Genomic DNA, 19870 nt, shown 5'->3' on the forward strand with positions numbered 1-19870 from the left:
GTCTCTAAGAAAAAGATTAGAATTAAGAACTGCTCCAGTCTCTGGGACGTTTTAAACCTACTTTTACCCCTAACCAGGAAAAGAAATTGGCGGATCATATGAAAGACTTTGACCACCGATTTTTATGAATTGTGCATGAAACATGTAAAATCGCTTGCATTTCAGTACGCAGAATTAAATAAAAAAAATGGCGGGTACACACTGGGTTAGAGATTTTGCTAGGCCAAACGTATAGTCTCTTAGGCGCCCGAGAAAGTCAGTTTAGTGCCACAGGTTTTTTGATAATTTGAGATAATAATATGAAAAAAACACCTCATCGCATATTTAATATGGATGAAACTGGAATGTCGACGGTACCTAATAAAGTGCCAAAGTTTTTGCATCTAAAGGTAAAAAAACCGTTTCTAAAGTAGTTGCCGCAGAAAGGGGGCAGTTGGTTACAGCTGTATGTTGTATGGGCGCTTCATGGTTTTTGGTAGCTCTTCAAGAATTTGGGTACCTCCAGATCTTATTTTCCTACGCAAACGGATGACAGATGATCTGTTTCATAATTGTCCACCAGGAACTTAACAAAATCCAGGTAAACCAGTAACTCTCAGAGGAATGTTTAATCTATTTTATGCAACCTATTCCAAAGTTACAACTAACCAGATTTGTCAAAAGGCATTTAGTACCACAGCATTGTATCCAAAATTAAATGCACACTCTTGAGCACTCCTCCCATATCCCAGGTGTCGTGTTAATATTACTTATAAGTGTACTTATATTAGTTTCCCTTAGTATTAATGTTTTTACCGAGGTTTTTACTTTTGAGTTTGGGGTGCGAGGGGTATTGAAGGGATACATATAGCCTAGCTTACCCAAAAGTCAACCTCACCTTCACGTGGTGCACCCTGTTTAAAGAAACGAGGCTCTGACGACCGAGTATAGGCGGTATATCCTTATACAAATACAACCCTCATACCTACCACCTTTCTGGGGAAGAGGAGTAGTAAACTACTCCTAGCCGGCCGAGAACGTAGCACAAGGGAACTATCGTCGCAGTCCTCACTGTGCCATGGCCATCCCGTGCTACAGTTCCAGCCAAACTGTGCGGCAGCATAACCGTCACAGTTTAACCTTCTTTACACAACTAACGCTCATCAAAGATGGAACATTCGAGTAGGAAAAAATCATCGTCCGGAGGTAAAATACCCCCTCGATCGGATCCCCGGGAGGGGGTGCCTACTCGAGCGTATCATCGGAGAACTAAACATCGTCAATGTTTTACGTTTGCGGCGTGGAACGTCCGCACTCTATTGGACAGGACAAACTCCAATCGACCAGAGAGAAGAACAGCACTGGTCTCACAGGAACTCCAGCTACTGAATATAGATGTTGCCGCTCTTAGCGAAACCCGCTTTGCGGATGAGGGTAGTCTCACTGAAAAGCATTATACCTTCTTTTAGAAGGGTCACCCCGCAACACATAGGAGAATTCATGGCATAGGCAGAGCAATCAAAAACGAAATCGCCACCAAATTAACAGAAGTACCTATTGGTGTCTCCAAACGTCTTATGACCCTAAGGTACCCCATATCAGACAAAACTTACGTCAACATCATAAGTGCCTACGCTCCTACTAGACGCTAAAATTGAGGATAAGGATAAATTTTACCAGTCTCTGCAAAATACACTCCAACAAATTCCAAAGCACGAACGAATCATTTTGCTAGGTGACTTTAATTCCCGTGTCGGCAAACAACAGGAAATATGGCCTGACGTATTGGGAAAACATGGAATGGGAAACGTAAACAGCAATGGTGAACGCTTATTAACAACATGCACAGAGTATAATCTTTGCATCACCAATACGTAGTTCATGCTGAAGGACAAGTTTAAAGGTACCTGGAAACATCCCAGATCAGGCCACTGGCACCAATTGGACCACGTAATCGTTCGAAGGACGCACCTAAAAGATGTCAGTCTCACAAAAGCCAGAGTAGATGCCAAATGTGGCACTGACCACCGACTCTTAATCTCAAAAATGACAATCCAGTTAAAAGCAAAGCTACATGACCAGATTGAACGTACGGGGTCTAGAGAACAACGATACCGCTAACGCCCACCGAGAAGCCATCAAAGAATCACTTCCACCGATAACTTCAATCTAAATCGTGGATGCTGAACAAGGGTGGACACAACTAAGAGATGCGATTCATAAAACCGGCGAAGCAGTACTGGGAAAATCCAACAAAAAGAAATAACCAGACTGGTTTAACGAAAATCAACCACATAGGCTTTGTTGGAACAAAAGCATAGAGCACATCAAGCCGTCACTGCAAACCCACACAATCCAAGACTAGCAGACAACTTTAAGGCAGCCAACAACACGCTCCGAAGAAACCTGCGCCAACTAAAGATCAATGGTGGTGATCACAAATGGTGGTCGCAGAAAGCTAGACAGATTCAGGAGTATGCCACGCACCACGACTATCGTAAATTTTTCGAGACTGTAAAAGAAGTATACGGTCCAACTAAGAAGGCAAGATGCCCAATCATGGCACAAGATGGCGAACTTCTAAAAGAGGAAGAGCAAATCAGAAACCGCTGGAAAGAGCATTACAGCCATATCCTTAACCAAGAAAACAACCCCAATATGGAAGCACTCAACATAATACCTCAGTATAACAGCCTCGATGTATTAGACATTCCAATAACAGAACAGGAAATAAAGGACTCCACAAAACAGCTTAAAAACAACAAATCAGCTGGCTGTGACGCGATTCCGGCGGAAATCTATAAGTGTGCAAGTAAAGAACTTATTGGTCATCTTAAGGCTCTCTTCGATGTCATATGGGAACGCGGAGAGGTACCTCAGGACTTTTGCAACGCGAATATAGTGAATATATTTAAGAACAAAGGAAGTGCATCAGACTGCGGAAACTACCGAGGAATTTCACTACTGGCTATCGGAGGAAAAATTCTTGCAAAAATTATGTCAAACCACCTGCACCCACATATAGAAAAAATCCTCCCAGAATCGCAAACGGGTTTTCGCACCAACCGCGGTACCGTCGATTCCATATTCTCCATCCGCCAACTACAGGAAAAAGTAAAAGAGCAGCAGTCTAAACTTTACGTTGCATTCATCGATCTAACAAAAGCCGTCGACTCTGTGAACAGAGTTGCACTTTGGACAATTATGAAAAAGTTCGGAGTACCCAACAAATTTCTTACAGTGTGTAAAAGCCTCCATAATAACAACAAATCAAGAGTGTCATATCATGGTTCACTGAGCGATCCCTTCCTAACAAACACAGGCGTTAGGCAAGGATGTGTCTTAGCGCCTCTCCTATTCAATATATTCATGGCAGCGCTCTCCATTATAGTAGACAGCAAACTGCAGGAGAGAGGTTTAGGCATTAGGTACAGATACGACGGCGGTCTGTTCAACATAAAAAGACTCAGGGCAAAAACACGTACAAAGTTCATCAAAGAACTTCAATACGCTTATGACTGTGCTCTAGTTGCAAATACGGTACAGTAATTGCAAGAAATGTTGAACACATATACATGGGCATATGAGGCTTTGGGACTTAAGCTGAACATCGATAAAACTAAAATCATGTGCACTCCCCCGGAAGATTCAGAAAAGGCCAATATCGACCCTGAAATTCAGCACAGGATTAGCAGCGCCTCAAGAGCATTCTGGAAATTAAAAGACAGGGTTTTCTACAATCATGACTTGAGCACAAAAACGAAACTTGCTGTGTACCGAGCAATAATAATTCCCACCATGTTATATGGAAGCGAAACCTGGGTGCCGTACCGCCGACACACGAACGTATTAAACAAGTTGCAACAGAGACATCTTAGACAACTCTTAAGAATAAAATGGTTCCATCATGTCTCAAACGTATCGGTCCTTGAAAAAGCTAACTGCGAACGAATTCAAGTCAAAAGAAAAGTATTGAAGTCATGATTACAAAGTCCCGCTTAAGTTGGGCTGGTCACATATGCAGAATGCAAGAAAATCGCATACCAAAATCTCTGCTTTACGGTGAGCTTGTAGACGGTAAGAGGAGGCCGGGTGGACAACTCAAAAGGTACAATGATATTTTCCAGGAAAACTTAAAGGGAATTAACAAGCAGAATGAGTGGGAAGAAGCAGCTCACAATAGAACGGAATGGAGAAGAATTGTAAAGTCAGTTAACAGCGACAACCAAAAAGTAAAGATGCTACAAAGCAATGAGATTTTTGAATGTTCGGAGTGCGGAAGACAGATAACATCACGTATCGGGCTTTTCAGTCACAGAAAAGCTCATGAAAGAAAACGCCTTGCATGACCATCTTCTGATGCGTGTCAAATACTCGTCAGCGAGTAATGGCAGTATGTATGTACTTTTGAGTTTACATCAGGTATAAATTCGTTGATTTAATTTATATTGTTAGTTTTTGCTGTACATTCATATTTTACAATAATCACATGCTTATAAAACTTTGCCATAATGTAAAAATGTACTTTTAATATATTTATTTTTCAATAAATGGTGGTCCATCTGCAAATTTTTTATTGCTTAAAATCTTTATTTTAGAAGTAAAATCTTTTTTCTAAAAATTATTTTTAGCTTAAAATCTTTGTTTTAGAGTATGCTTTCAACTGATTTAAAAAAGTAGTAAAAATTCAATAGTCCGAGATCCCAGAGCGATCTGACAACTTATTTTCACAAGGATGAAACCTTAGGCTCTCAGTAGTGCTCTCATGTGCTTTGAATATCGGCGTGTTTGGGGAGTTCGCCCTGTGACACCTTGGCAGATACAGGATAAGAAAGATAACTAAAAATAAGAGTTACTTAACTTAAATTTGTATGGCTGATTTTTGTATAAATATTGTAGGAATATTACTCTGAAGTAGTATCAAAAGTATCAGACACTTTCCATGGACCTGAACCTTTATAAGACGATAGCAAATCAAAAAGTGGATCTTTGATAAAGATAGACTTTATCAAAGCTTCACAAAAAATAAATGAACTTTACTGATTTTTACATGTCTGATTTTTACATATGTTATTAAGACAGCTATTATAAAATTATATTTAATCAGTCAGACAAATTGTAATGACCAAACATCCTCTAAACACAAAAATTATTCAGAAGTGACTATGAGCGCGGGAGAACAATGCGCATGCGTTTCCGAATAAAGTATTTAAGTATTATAAAAATACTGTTATTAAAATTTTTATTATACAAATACTGTTATAATATTCCGTGGGTCCACTAATTTAAACTCTAACGAATTAATTTTTCCCACTCTGTACACACAACTTATACTATTTACAATAACAATTTATGCAAATACTATTACTCTAACGGTTCTGGCACCTTCGCCAATTAATTCACGATTTAAAACGCGGTATTGCCAAACTTCATAAACTGTCCAACAGCCAAGCGCGGGCCTTTATATACCCCTACTGACTGTTTCTCGAACCTTCTGTAATTTTCGATACTTTTCCGCCATCTACCAGTAAATTCTATTGTCTGATTCGCTTACTTGTCGACTTGATTAAGAGATGGTGCCTAAAAATGTTTTTTACTTTTTGGTGAATTCGCCATGTTTTTTGACACGTTGCGGCAATGTAGGCAACCAGCAATACAGTTTAGCGCCACATACACGTTTACAATATTTCTGCTGCTTTCGATTATTTTTGCAACTCTATTTAAATAAGATGTACTTTTTTATTAAAGTAATAATTAATAATTATTAAATTAAATTAACTTATTGCATATAAACTACTCAGAACAATAATCGCATATTTTCTAAAAAAATATTAATTTGAAAAACAAGACAACTTGAATTCTCTGACTTACGTTTTTAAATAGTTTGGATACTGTAAAGGGAAATATTCGAAAATAAGTCTAGGGATGACATGCAAATTTTAGTTGACCAATTATTTAGTTGTAAAAGTGAAAACAATACATACTGGAACCGATCGGCCGAATATTATTTGATTGCATGTGAGCGCGGCTGCATAAGAACTCTATTGGTTACAAATCTGCAACTAAATAATCGGCCGATTAAGAATTGCCTGTCACCCCTAAACTTATTTTCGAATATTTTCCTTTACAGTATCCAAACTATTTAAAAACGTAAGTCAGAGAATTCAAGGTGTCTTGTTTTTCAAATTAATATTTTTTTATAAAATATGCGATAATTGTTTTGAGTAATTTATATGCAATAAATTAATTTACTTTAATAATGTTGCGGACCCGTGTGGACACGGCCTAACCTAACTAATATGTCCCGTCCCCATATGACCTGGAATCGCATTAAATAAGGGACACCGTAATGATCCATCGAACGTTCGAGAATAATCGAGTTCCACTGGAATGGAGGCGTACATAGGAGAATATAACTTCTCTATGCATCTAATGATCTAATGGACTATTCGAGAACTGTTTAGCTGTGGGTATATAACCCGAGGCCTGTGCAAACGAGAAAAAAAGAAACAACCGATCGTTCGACGTGTACAATTGCCGCGCTAAGTTCAAAATAAATTCCTTTTAGATAAATAGTTAGATAAATTGTAAATAAGTTATAAATAGTTCTTTAAGTAGTTTTATTGTTATTGTTTTGTTACTTAGTGTACAATAAATTGTATTTAAATAAATTAGACTTTCTATCCACCGACGAAAAACGTAACAATAATTATTATTATTTTAATAAAAAAGCTTATCTTATTTAAACAGAGATGCAAAAATAATCGAAAGCAGTAAGTATTTTTAAAATGTTTAAATACTTTACTCTGAAACGCATGCAGATAGTTCTCCCAGGCTCATAGTCACGGCTGAATAATTCTTGTGTTTAGAGGATGTTTGGTCATTACAATCTGTCTGACTGATTATATAGAACTTTAATGCTGTCTTAATAACACATGTAAAAATCAGACATGTAAAAATAAGTAAAGTTCATATATTTTTTGTGGAGCTTTGATAAAGTCTATCTTTATCAAAGATCCACTTTTTGTTTTGCTGTCGTCTGATAAAAGTTGAGGTAAATGGAAAGTGTCTGATACTTTTGATACTACTTCAGAGTAATATTCTACAATATTTATACAAAAATCAGCCACACAAATTTAAGTTAAATAACTCTTAATTTTAGTTACCTTTCTCACCCTGTATCTGCCAAGGTGTCACAGGGCGAACTCCCCAAACACGCCAGTATTCAAAGCACATGAGAGCACTACTGAGATCCTAAGGTTTCATCCTTGTGAAAGTAAGTTATGTCAGATCGCTCTGGGATCTTACTTTACAAAGGGTGTTATATATCTGACAAGCACCAAATACTTGTAATAATTACCTATTAAATCAATAGCATATACAGGTCTATCTTTAGCGATATCATCTAGATTTAAGCACCAAAATCCTAATCCGGCAGCAAAACCATGAAGCATAACAAGAGGAGTGTTTTGAGCCTGATCATTTAAAGCTATCGTCCATATTTGGTCATCTTTGCCTATTGTAGATCCGATAGACACAAACCATGTTTTGTAGGCAGATTTTAATACTATAAATAAATAATTTTATATAGAATTCATATTAAGACAAATTGCGCCATAGTTTGTGATTTAAATTATTGTTATTAATACTTGTCAACACTCATTTTACCTGTTAGTATCTTCGATTCGACTTCAATTAACCGATCTTCAGAATATTTCGTCCACCAGCCCCTTTTGTTACAATTTTCGCTCATTTTCATTAAAACTGATAAACTGAACCACACTGAACTAAGTTTTCATAATAATGAACAGTAATAACTGGACACATTCATTCAAAGGATATTTTGCCTATCATGATCGAACGTCATGTCAATATGAGTATATATAAGATTATTTTTATCCACGAACAATTTCGAGAAAATTACATGATAATTAAAAAGTGATGATCGCAATCACAGGTGATTAGGTGATGATAAATATAAATTGTTTTCTAGATGATAAACACATAAGATAAACATGGAACATGGACAGGGTTGCCAGATCTTTTTCACCAGAAAACTTCAGAACCAGAAATAGCCGATCGGATAAACAAAAGTAGCCCAAAGGAGCCGATTATGCAACCAGTGATACTTTTTCTTGGTAATATACAAAGTATGGTGTGTAGAGGTAAGGAGAAATAACTCCGAGCATTAAAAAATGGTCAAAAAAAGGGAAGAATTAGGATGGCGCTGCTGTAGCAAGATTCTAAAATTTAAGACATGCGCCGAACATTTTGGAACAGATGATTCAAGACATAAATCAACATAAATAAAATATACTGCGGCCTCTCCATAAGAGCAATGAGAGAATTTATGTCCCAGGATTGAAGGACAGAAGATCGAGTTTGACATAAGTCCATCCTTGTTCAGTAGATGGATGTAATGCACATGCGCCGAAATGCTACTTTTCTATTGGCCGAATGGTGTCGAGATGGGTTATCGATTTATTTTTGGACGCGTCGTCGGCGTGGATTTTGTTTTCAGTTTGGACTTGGGCAGTCGCCATTAGAGTTTACTCTAACTTTCTGTTTTCCACGTGTACTGTGTTTTCGTTTGTATTTTAATCTTTGTCGTTTATTGACAATTTTGTGATTTAGTTTTAAAGACTTTTGCTGTAGTTTAATTAATAGAACAATGGGAATGGGCTACTGCTTCTTGTGTGGTAGAAGCCAACTAACCAAATTAATAATAGAAATTTTTCTCGATGTTCGTTTGTATCATGAAAGCAAAATCAGAAATGAAAGGGATGTTAATATAAGACAAAAATATACGAAACTAATTTAATTCAAAAATCAATAATTGTTAAAAGCATTATATTTAGTCTTACTATTTTAAAATAAAAAAGACATTATAATGTAAAGACTAAAAATAGAGACTACATAAGGCTAATTCTAATGCTTACACAGTTACACACAAACTGTCTTATTGTAAATTATTATTGTTTATTTTTCATAATATAAAAGAGTATTTACAATGCAACAATGTAAATAATTATATTTTTTGTATCTAGCTTGATTTATGTATAAACTTAATATGTACATACTTTTAGTTATATTTGTTTAATAAAAAATATGTTAATAATAAAGAATTACTTTTGTTTCATTTTAAACCAGGACTGATGTTGATTATTGATCATAAATACATGGGCAGTAAAAGAAACAATAGACAGTAAAAAATGTACTGTTATACTTTGTTTTGCTGCAATTTTTAAGTCGAGTGAAATAGATATGCAATTTGTAATACTAAGTTCTTAAGACAGTTCCTTAATTGAGGTTTTACTAAATTATTTTTTGAATTTTAAAAAAAGTGAAATAGATATGCAATTTGTACTACGAAGTTTTTAAGACAATTTCTTAATAATTGTGGTTTTACTAAATTATTTTTTGAATTTAAAAAAAAAATATCGTACCTGTCACTTTTTTTCATTCGTTTTATTTAATAATAATTGTCTAACACAACAAAGTCTACTTAGAACGATATGATATAAATATAAATGAGTTCATTAAAAAATGGTCTGATTAAAATTAGTACCTAAATAAGCAAAAATTATCCCCTCATAAAACAAGAAATTAAGGAGTTCAGTAAAAGGATTGCAACTATATATTTTATTCAGTAAATTTTCATAATAGTAAGTATAAAAGCACAATCTCTAAAACGACAATATGAATAATGTATATTAAGATTTAACTCGAGTTTCAGTGAAAAAACTATATTGATATTAAAATATTTTAATACCTTCAGAATACTAATTACATACCATAAAATAGGAGTTTTTACGATGCGGGAAGCCTATCTAGAAAAAGAATTTTAGAAATCAGCAATGGGATTCTGTAAGCTCTGTAGCAAGAAATTTCCTATCGAGCCTATGCTATTTGTATACGATTGATGAGTCACTAGACAGGGAAATGTTTACAGAATCGCACTGCAGATACCTATTACGCTACTAGGAGCCCCCATTGTGAGACAGATATAAAATAATTTTATATACCTATTCCATAGCCTATTTTTTAAATGTCTGTAATATTTATAATAAACTTATTTTAACGAGTAGAAGTATTGCACCAGCATCAAAATTAACACTACTTGTAAAAACTGTTGCTCCTTGAGTTTGTAATAGATATAAACAAAATAAACATTCGAAAATAACTAAATCGAAGATATCTGAAAACTTTTGGTTGAAAAAGTGTTTTGCCATAACATGTTGGATACGATTAAAATATCTCAATTGATAAATATGCGCATAATGTTACATTATCAAACTTATTTGATTTCAGAATATTTAACAAAAAACTTCCAATTTTTCGAAAGATTTAATTCAATTATTAGAACGTCTTTAACCTCAACTTAAAATAAATAAAACCAAAACCAAGACCAAAACAAAACATATCATATGATTTGGAACTGTCCAATCAAAGTGCTTACAGATCGAGCAAGCGCAGAAAACCTCCTCCCGAACAAGGATAGACTTATGTAGGAAATGCATTGACATTCTATAGCCATCCTTCAACATCGGGACAGGAATTTAAGCGGTACTCTCCGTATAGACATAAATATTTGACGTGAAGCAAACGCGAAGCCGCGGGTTTAAAAAAAAATATAATTTTATTTTCATGTTGCATGAAATAAATTACAGATTTTTATTCAGCAGCAATAGACTAGGCCCTTTTTTTATTGTTTCTCATAAGTTATTTCGCAAATGTCATTCAAGACGACGAAAAAATATTCTTATCGTTTTAGCTTAAAATTAATGGTAATTATAATTAAGACAAATTTTATTTAAAGTAATAATTGGTGATGGGTTTAAAATAAATATAATACAGCTTTAAAATAACTTCATACCTACATTAATTTAGTATAAAAGTAAGCCAATATGTGGTTTTATTATGGATTATTCAGATATCAGAGCCTCTTTTTATTGTTTCTCATAAGTTATTTCGTAAATCTCATTCAAGATGAAAAAGCTTTAGTTTAAAATTAATGTTAATTATAATTAGGAAAACTTTATTAAAAGTTTAATTGATGATATGGGATTTAAATAAATATAATGCAGGTCAAAAATAACGTAACACGTTTATTTGGTATAAAAATTAAGCCAATATAATATAATTTTATACTGTACAAGTATTTATTTACGTTTTGCCATCGTAGTTGACATTCATTCAGAACAGTGGATTTTAAATGTTCGATAGTCGGATGGCTTAACTACCTTAATATCAACTACTTCTAGACAAGAATCGTGTGCAGTATTATCTTCTTTTTCACTACCAGCTATTCCAACATGGCTTGGGACGTGAAATAATAATATAATTTTATAGCCCTTCCAGATGCTCATGTCTTCCTTGTAGTTCACCCAATAGAATCGTTCTCGCAGCTTCCTCCCAAGTTGATAGTTGCTATTCATTCAGAATAGTGGATTTTAAATATATTTGGTAGTCGGATGGTTTAACTATCGTAACTATAACTACTTTTAATAATTCTTTTTCTCAATTCTTTGCACTATAATTTGCATCCCACGTATTGTAATATTTTCCTTTGAATTTCGTTTCCTATTGTTCCATGGCTTGAGACGTAATGTTATAGCCCTTCCAGATCCTCATGTATATTCTCTCTTAGCTTCCTCTCAAGTTGGTAGTTGCCATTCATTAAGAATAGTGGATTTTAAACATGTTTTGTACTCGGATGGTTTAACTACTGTAACATCATAAATAAATTGTATACCAACACATAATGGCCAAACTTCAACAGACTTTAATATTCATAAACCTCATCAGAAGAAAATATTTTTTGATCCAAAGTTTCTTTTCGTTATTAGAATAAATTACCTGCAATTTGTTAATTCATTACAACATTGAATAAAAGATGCAAAGTGTTTATACATACTATAATAGATAAATCTTCATTTTAAATTATGTGATAGATCTGCTTGCTTGTAGGATCTAGACTCATAAACTCAAAAATTTCTTTTATTGATATAACCAATAAAGTGGTAATGCTGAAATTTTGTTTTTGATTTGAACAGTAGGGTCCATTATTTCCATTATTTGATGCTGTTATTGCTCTACAAAATGTTGATCTTTATCAAGGGATGTTTATGTGTATAATATTATTATTTATGTGTATAATAATACTGTATGATCGAAAAAACACGGCGTCCAGTTGGCTTGGAAATGAACATCTCGATGACATTCTCCATATCCATTTACAAATAAAATGACAGCAATCTTCATTTCATAGGCATCGCTGACGCCGTTTTTTATTCGATCAAATTGTACTTACGTGTATAATATTCATTTAATGGTTCCTGTTTTAGTTGCTGGTGTTCATATTTTGGTTTTTTATTGTGTTGTTGCTCTACAAAATGTTAATATTTATGTGTATAACATTACTCTTTCTGTTTATAATAATACCGTATGATCGAATAAAAACGGCGTCAGCGATGGCTATGAAATGAAGATCGCTGTCATTTTATATGTAAATTTATATAGGAAATGCCATCGATCGTCATTTCCAAGCCAACTGGACGCCGTTTTTATTCAATCATACGGTACTTATGTGTATAATATTGGTGTCCAAAAAATCAAAATAAATGTTGATAGAGAATTGGGTCTCCATTAACACATTAACATCATTTAATGGTGCCCTTCTTGCTTGTTGCTGTTGTTGCAATTCAGAATTTAAATTAACCTGAGGCAGTAGGTAGAGCTTCATCCTCCAATATTTTCCTATGTAAATACTGAAGTGGACAGTATTTCTGATGACAATTTTATCACAAACTTTAACATCTTGTTCTTTAAAATGAAACTGCCATACCTTATCTGTAGATTTCAAAGCAATATCTAAATGCTTTTGACCATCACTGTAATCTAATTCTTGTCTGAAAATCAATACCTAATATTATCCTGATGATTTTGATTTTTTGATAGATTATTAAAATACAGCACTTACAGTTAACTATATTTCTTGAAAGTACCTACAATTTTATGAAAATTAAGCCATCATGTCCTTATCATGTCAACCTATCAATTGGAAAATTAGTTCTCCAGACGACAACGAAGGCTTTCGGTGGCGTATCGTGTTCCAATGATTTAACACAGAGTTGACACTTCTTTCTAGTTAATTATTTTATGAGGTGGGGATAGCCGAGTTCCCACGAAATTTTTGCCGAAGCGTTCCACAGCGTTGACGTCACCATCAGTGCACTTTCAAACACCGCCCATTTGAAATGTAGGGGCCATATGAAGGATTTTTTAATCTAAGCAATGAATATACTGGCCTTTTTTAAATTCTAACGGTGCAAGGCATCAGCATAGGACATCTATAAACCAAAAGTGTTTGGATGTTTAAAATTAATGGTTAACCATACCTAAAAGTCTGCTTAATAGTAGAGTGTAGCTGTAATAAGAGATTCCAGTTTAGTCATAATTATTTATATTGATTTGATTTTAATATTACATATTTCTTGTTCTTTAAAATGAAACTGCCATACCTTATCTGTAGATTTCAAAGCAATATCTAAATGCTTTTGACCATCACTGTAATCTAATTCTTGTCTGAAAATCAATACCTAATATTATCCTGATGATTTTGATTTTTGATAGATTATTAAAATACAGCACTTACAGTTAACTATATTTCTTGAAAGTACCTACAATTTTATGTATTTCCTACTTTTACCAATTAAAACAATACAATCCTCTATATTTTTATATTTATTTAGTCACGTTGTTCCATATTTCAAATAAATATATGTGAATAAATTATTTTTTCGTTTTATTTATGAAAAGAAAAAATACAAAATACATTTGAACTGAAAGAGGGCCCGCCATTGAATAACCGGAAACGGAAATGAAAATTAAGCCATCATGTCCTTATCATGTCAACCTGTCAATTGGAAAATTAGTTCTCCAGACAACAACGAAGGCTTTCGGTGGCGTATCGTGTTTCCACGATTTAACACAGAGTTGACACTTCTTTCTAGTTAATTATTTTATGAGGTGGGGATAGCCGAGTTCCCACGAAATTTTTGCCGAAGCGTTCCACAGCGTTGACGTCACCATCAGTGCACTTTCAAACACCGCCCATTTGAAATGTAGGGCCATATGAAGGATTTTTTAATCTAAGCAATGAATATACTGGCCTTTTTTAAATTCTAACGGTGCAAGGCATCAGCATAGGACATCTATAAACCAAAAGTGTTTGGATGTTTAAAATTAATGGTTAACCATACCTAAAAGTCTGCTTAATAGTAGAGTGTAGCTGTAATAAGAGATTCCAGTTTAGTCATAATTATTTATATTGATTTGATTTTAATATTACATATTTCTGTAAAAAATTAGATCTGTATCTGAGAATTTTGGTGTGCTAAGTAGTTTACATAATAATAGGTACATATTATACATACATTATAAATGTCATGTACATTATATACATAATAATTATTTATCTTTTCCTGAGTCCTGAGTGTCATTCATTGAATAACAAATTCCCTTTTATTAGTGGGTTTTGGGTAATGATTAAAACAAACATTTTTTATTTATATATTTATATATCACAAGAAATCGATTATACATAAGTTTTATTAATTAACTATTTTTTTTAACTTGCGAATTTTACTTCGGTTACTGTCGGTCATAATAAGTTTTCTCTTTAAATTTTTCTTGGATTGGGCCTGAAAGTTATTATAATTAATTCGAATTATAATTCTTAATTTACAAAAGCGGTAAATAATTTTAAATGGAATATTATCTTCCTTTCTCTTTATCTTGTTCGCTAACTTTTTCACTACTCCAGGTCCCAGTTTTATTATATCATTTGCATATTTTTCAAAATAAAAATTCCATTTTTTTACTTTATTGAGCCACTCTAAGGAAGGTTTAATAAGCCCACCAAATGACAATTGCTGTACCCAAGACGGAATATTATAAGAATGATCACTTTTTACTTTATATGTGAAATCTCCTAATTCAGGTTGATTTTCCTTATGCTTTTTAGCTAAATATCCTGCAATATACTCCAGTGCATCATCGATGGTTTCTGGTAAGCTTTTTTCTTGGTGTGTGCTTGAATTTGATGGATGTGCAGATACATTAGCGGAGCCTGTTGAAGAGAATGAACTGCTAGAATTTGAACTAATGGTTTCTTCCAATAATGTTGATGTATTTTTTAACTGGAGGTTCACTTTTTCCAAAACTGTGGGTGTTATATATTCTTCATTGGTTAATTCTTCGGTATTTACTTTTGCCTCTAGTATTCCTGCATTTTTCCCTAGAATTATCATGCGTATCCGGTATATTGCTTCTAATGGGCTGGGATGTTCATTTGGTCCTCGACAGCGAATTTGAGCAAAAAAATTTTCAAGTCCATCTTGATTAAGTTTATGCGTACAGATATATTGTATATCATAAGCAATTTTCATATCTCTAAATAACATTTGAAGCGCTTTTGTTGATATAATCATACCTTTTTGAAATATCTGCAAAGCTTGTTTACCACTTGCCCGCATGGAAGTAATTATGCCGATCATTTTTTGCAAATGCTCTTCTTGCATCCCTAAATTTACACCATAAGCATCTTTGGTTGGAACGGAACCCAATGACTAAAGAATATAAGGACATGTAACGCCCCTGTACGGGCTGTAGTAGAATTTGTGACGTTAGACGCCATTCGTTTGATGCCAAACAGTGAGTCATCATCCAGTCACCAGCGACAATTTTAGCGATTTTTAATAGTTTGTTGTGTGTAGTGAACTTTGTATAAACTTTGTTACAATGGTGAATTGTGTAGCTTTCAAGTGTAAAAAGTCACAGCGACAAGAAGAGCCAGGAGTTACGTTCATAGGTAAATAAACAGTCCACTCCAACTTTTTAGCGTTTTCTTATTGAATTCGATAATTATTCTTCAATTTCAATTAACATCTATATGTACTTGATATGTGCTATACGTCGATACTAGTTTTGTACCTTTTGTTAACATTTTAGTACGTTTTTTTCGTAATTAGTTAGGATGATACACCATAGGCGTAGTCAAAACAATTATCAAAAAATATAAATATTGCTTCAAACAGCTAGGTTAAGAAAAATATGTGCCACGGCACTGTTTGATGCCAGCGTCACAATTTGCTGTCGGGTGTTATTTGTCCTTGGATTCTTTAGTCATTGACGGAACCTTTCTTCCAAGGATATATAGAATAAGGATATTCGACTGGCCCAAAAAAAACGTGCCGTATTTTGTCGAGGAAGACGATTTCGTCACGACCAATGGCCGTCGAGTATTTGAAATTGAAAACATATAAATTGACGGTAACCTATGTTTTTTGACTCATTTCGCTGACAAATGTGATGAGATGCATATTGTAATTTATAGATCCAAAATCCAAACGTTTTTTGAATAAATAATTTATTTTAAAGTTATTTCCTAGAGGTTTGGTTTGGCCTTCTATATTCTGGTATTTGTCTACTAATAAATAATATCTTATTTTGTATTTCGATGTATGGAAATCCGCAAGTTTTGTATCTGAAGCCGCAAAGAAATTTCGCTCTATAGTGAGAAAAATGTTATATCTTTTTAGACGCGTAGAGTAACAAAATTTCTTATTTCAGATGTTCTAAATGTGAGTGCTTAATGTCAAAAATTAAAATATATACTTGAAATATTTCAAGTTATATCCTTTGCCCTTTGGAAGTAAACAAATATTGAAGAAAGTGTTGTGCCTTCACAGAATTTAAATTGGCATTAGGAATAGATTTCCTTGATTTAGTAATGATATTGCTCATAGAAATTGATAATATACTATTTTATATTCACTCGTTCAAGTGCTGATCTATTTTTAAATTGAATATTTATGTAAGTATTATGTATAACACGATATAAATAATTTAAGGACATAAGAAATTAAAATTTCAAGTGCCAATATTGATTATTTTTCCAGTTTTATTCAAATATATTGAAATTAATATGGAAACAAAAGTTCATAAATATTAGTTTGAAAAGCCATGTCAGAAGAGTAGGATTAAAGACAAAGTATTAAGGTAACATATATTTGCATAAAGTTTTAATAACACTGACAATTTTATTTGTTTATGTTTATTAATTAAAATTTAGTTGCAATTTATTTCATATTCTAATATTTTTGAGAAAATTTTACTTAGATACATACCTGAATATTATGCTGCTTTTTTATTTTAAAGTGTGCCGACTGTGCTGTTATTTTTATACTAGTAATATTGTATACTGTAGGTATTGTATTCATATATAGTTATATATATATATATATATATACTTTCTTTCTATGTGTACTTATATCCTTTATAGTCTTTCTAAGTGCATATAATACTACTTTTTTAAGAGAAGGCAGTTTTTAATAATCTATTGTTAATTCCCCTAATTCTGTGTCCCCTGGTTCTGCTATACAACAATTATATATTTTTTTATCATTACTGATTTTAAAAGTTTCTTTTCAAAGAATTTGACCATATATCTTTTTTTCAGAGTAATTGGGCTGTTCCTGAACAATATTGAATATAAATATTCAAAAATATGATAAACTGCATATCCTACTAAGTAGATCAATACCAAAATTCCATTAGAGAAATAAGTTAAAATTATGTTTTACTTGTATAATTTTCTTGCTATTTGTCCACCATTATTTGTGACTTAGAAATTAAATAGTCAAAAAGAATTTAGTACCAGTTTTTATTTCCCAAAAAAAATAATTGTTAAATAATTACATATTGCTTAAGATACAGTATATTATATTGTGTTTATAGTTGATAATTCTAGTTCTTAGTTGTTTATAGTTGATAATTAACAATATTTCTGATGTTAGATATTATATTAGATAAAAAATTTAATTACCAACAGCTACCTACCTATGTAGCTGCAGATTATTATATTGTGTAGTAGGTACTGTATAATTCTTTAGTTCAAGAAACAAATATCAGTACAAGTATATAACCAAAAAAATGTTGATGCAAATTCTTTGTATAACATACGTACCCCTATGGTATTCAACTTTTCATTGTTCTTTTAATTAGATACACAATAAGCACATTAATTCGTTTATTAAACAACCAAAACTCTAACTACTTAAATTCACAATATAAATATCACAATAAATGTATAAGCTTTGATCAATTCCTATTATTAATACCTGACGACTTCATACTTTATAACTACCAATGGCTATCCTACTAACACACTAGCCAACTAATAATAAATCTGTTCTAAAAATACAACATAAAGACATCGTTATTGCAATAATATAGAAATATATTCCATGTATCATTAACTACCTAGGTATAAATACAATACCCACATCTTCTTTTAAGCGAATAGTGCGTTAGGAGGCAGAAATATTGCCTGCATTGTACATCGTACAAATTGGCTAGAATTTATTAATATCCATTGCAAACATTTCTCTTTCAAAGGGTCTAAATGTTTTGTCTTTTTACTGTGTCCCTGTAATATGTTATCAATTAACAACAGTTATCAAATATGACCTGGACAATAATAATTGTTTTAACTTTTTTTCAAACTAAACTCTTTAAACAAACTATATAAATAAAATTTATCTCATAACCTAACTTGCTGCTAGAATTTCTTTCTTGTTATTCTATGTTCCTGTATTGTTATTCTTCACATTAACAATTTCTATGAGCAATATCATTACTAAATCAAGGAAATCTATTCCTAATGCCAATTTAAATTCTGTGAAGGCACAACACTTTCTTCAATATTTGTTTACTTCCAAAAAATGTCAAAGCATATAACTTGAAATAATATATCAAGTATATATTTAAATTTTTGACATGTACTCACATTTAGAACATCTGAAATAAGAAATTTTGTAATTCTACACGTCTAAAAAGATATAATAACATTTTTCTCACTATAGAGCGAAATTTCTTTTGCGGCTTCAGATACAAAACTTGCGGATTTCCATACATCGAAATACAAAATAAGATATTATTTATTAGTAGACAAATACCAAAATATAGAAGGCCAAACCAAACTCTAGGAAATAACTTTAAAATACATTATTTTTTCAAAAAACGTTTGGATCTATAAATTACAATAATAATCTCATCACATCTGTCAGTGAAATGAGTCAAAAAAACATAGGTTACCGTCAATTTATATGTTTTCAATTTCAAATACTCGACGCTCATTGGTCGTGACGTAATCGTCTTCCTCGACAAAATACGGCATATTTTCCTACATAGCCCGCTATAGGGAGTTGAATATCCTTCTTCTATATATCCTTGCTTTCTTCATATAGGAGTTGAATATGTCAAACCATATATTAATATCTTCAATAAAATGACCCAAATCTGTAGCCATTTTTTTGTTACATCCTGGAGTATAGCGAATAAGTGCTGTAGACACACTATGTGATAAAAGTTGAGCTGCCATTTTCACATTTTGTCTTTGGCTTTTTTCACAATTAATGTGGTTTTGGTTAATTTTCCAACAAGGATTGACTTCTGAACTTAGATTTATTAATGCTTCAATGGGCTCTTTTGTTATAGTGGTACCTTCTTTTAAGACAAATCCTGTATCTAACAACCAATTTCTAACTAGTTTTAGCAGATGAGGGGCATCGGCAAACATATATACATTAGAGTCAGTTTTTGGATGTTTAAAAAATGGGTTTTCAATATCAACATTGAGCTCCTTCCATAACCCAATATTACCACCTCCACAGTCAGGGTGCAGCCACACTATCCTAAAAACGGCGTATCGGCGTAACGGCGTAACGACCTTGAATCGATTTCCAGTAATTCTATTGGCTGAAATTTTTGACAGATGAATTTGACAGATAAAATTTCTGACAGATGAATGTTTTAGCCAATAGAA

At 32.9% G+C, this 19870-nt stretch overlaps 1 protein-coding gene and 3 long non-coding RNA genes across 7 annotated transcripts in view; 1 reads left to right on the forward strand and 3 right to left on the reverse strand.

Annotated features, from left to right (window-relative positions):
- LOC115884987 ((Lyso)-N-acylphosphatidylethanolamine lipase-like) overlaps positions 1 to 8046 on the reverse strand; it is a 77314-nt gene extending 69268 nt beyond the window's left edge. The window contains exons 1-2 of the mRNA XM_030903725.1: positions 7648 to 8046; positions 7340 to 7546 (exon numbers count right to left, since the gene is read on the reverse strand). Coding sequence (XP_030759585.1) covers positions 7340 to 7546; positions 7648 to 7738 — 298 coding nt within the window. The 5' untranslated portion in view covers positions 7739 to 8046. The remainder of the gene's footprint in view (positions 1 to 7339; positions 7547 to 7647) is intronic.
- A 4597-nt stretch (positions 8047 to 12643) lies between these two features.
- Positions 12644 to 13001, reverse strand: LOC115885040. The gene is made up of 2 exons (XR_004050670.1): positions 12962 to 13001; positions 12644 to 12890 (listed from the first exon to the last, which is right to left on the reverse strand). It is a non-coding gene; the product is annotated as an uncharacterized LOC115885040 (long non-coding RNA).
- A 3753-nt stretch (positions 13002 to 16754) lies between these two features.
- LOC115884992 lies at positions 16755 to 18244 on the forward strand. Its single transcript, XR_004050662.1, has 2 exons — positions 16755 to 17043; positions 17504 to 18244. It is a non-coding gene; the product is annotated as an uncharacterized LOC115884992 (long non-coding RNA).
- Positions 18060 to 18767, reverse strand: LOC115884990. 4 transcript variants are annotated; one of them, XR_004050661.1, is made up of 2 exons: positions 18330 to 18767; positions 18060 to 18232 (listed from the first exon to the last, which is right to left on the reverse strand). It is a non-coding gene; the product is annotated as an uncharacterized LOC115884990 (long non-coding RNA). The 4 variants fall into 4 exon arrangements; XR_004050660.1 differs by having other exon boundaries at positions 18060 to 18237; XR_004050659.1 differs by having other exon boundaries at positions 18307 to 18767.
- Positions 18768 to 19870: the final 1103 nt, after the last annotated feature.

The sequence above is a fragment of the Sitophilus oryzae genome, unplaced genomic scaffold, assembly GCF_002938485.1.
Source record: "Sitophilus oryzae breed Bouriz unplaced genomic scaffold, Soryzae_2.0 scaffold_359_pilon_pilon, whole genome shotgun sequence".
NCBI lineage: Eukaryota > Metazoa > Arthropoda > Insecta > Coleoptera > Curculionidae > Sitophilus > Sitophilus oryzae.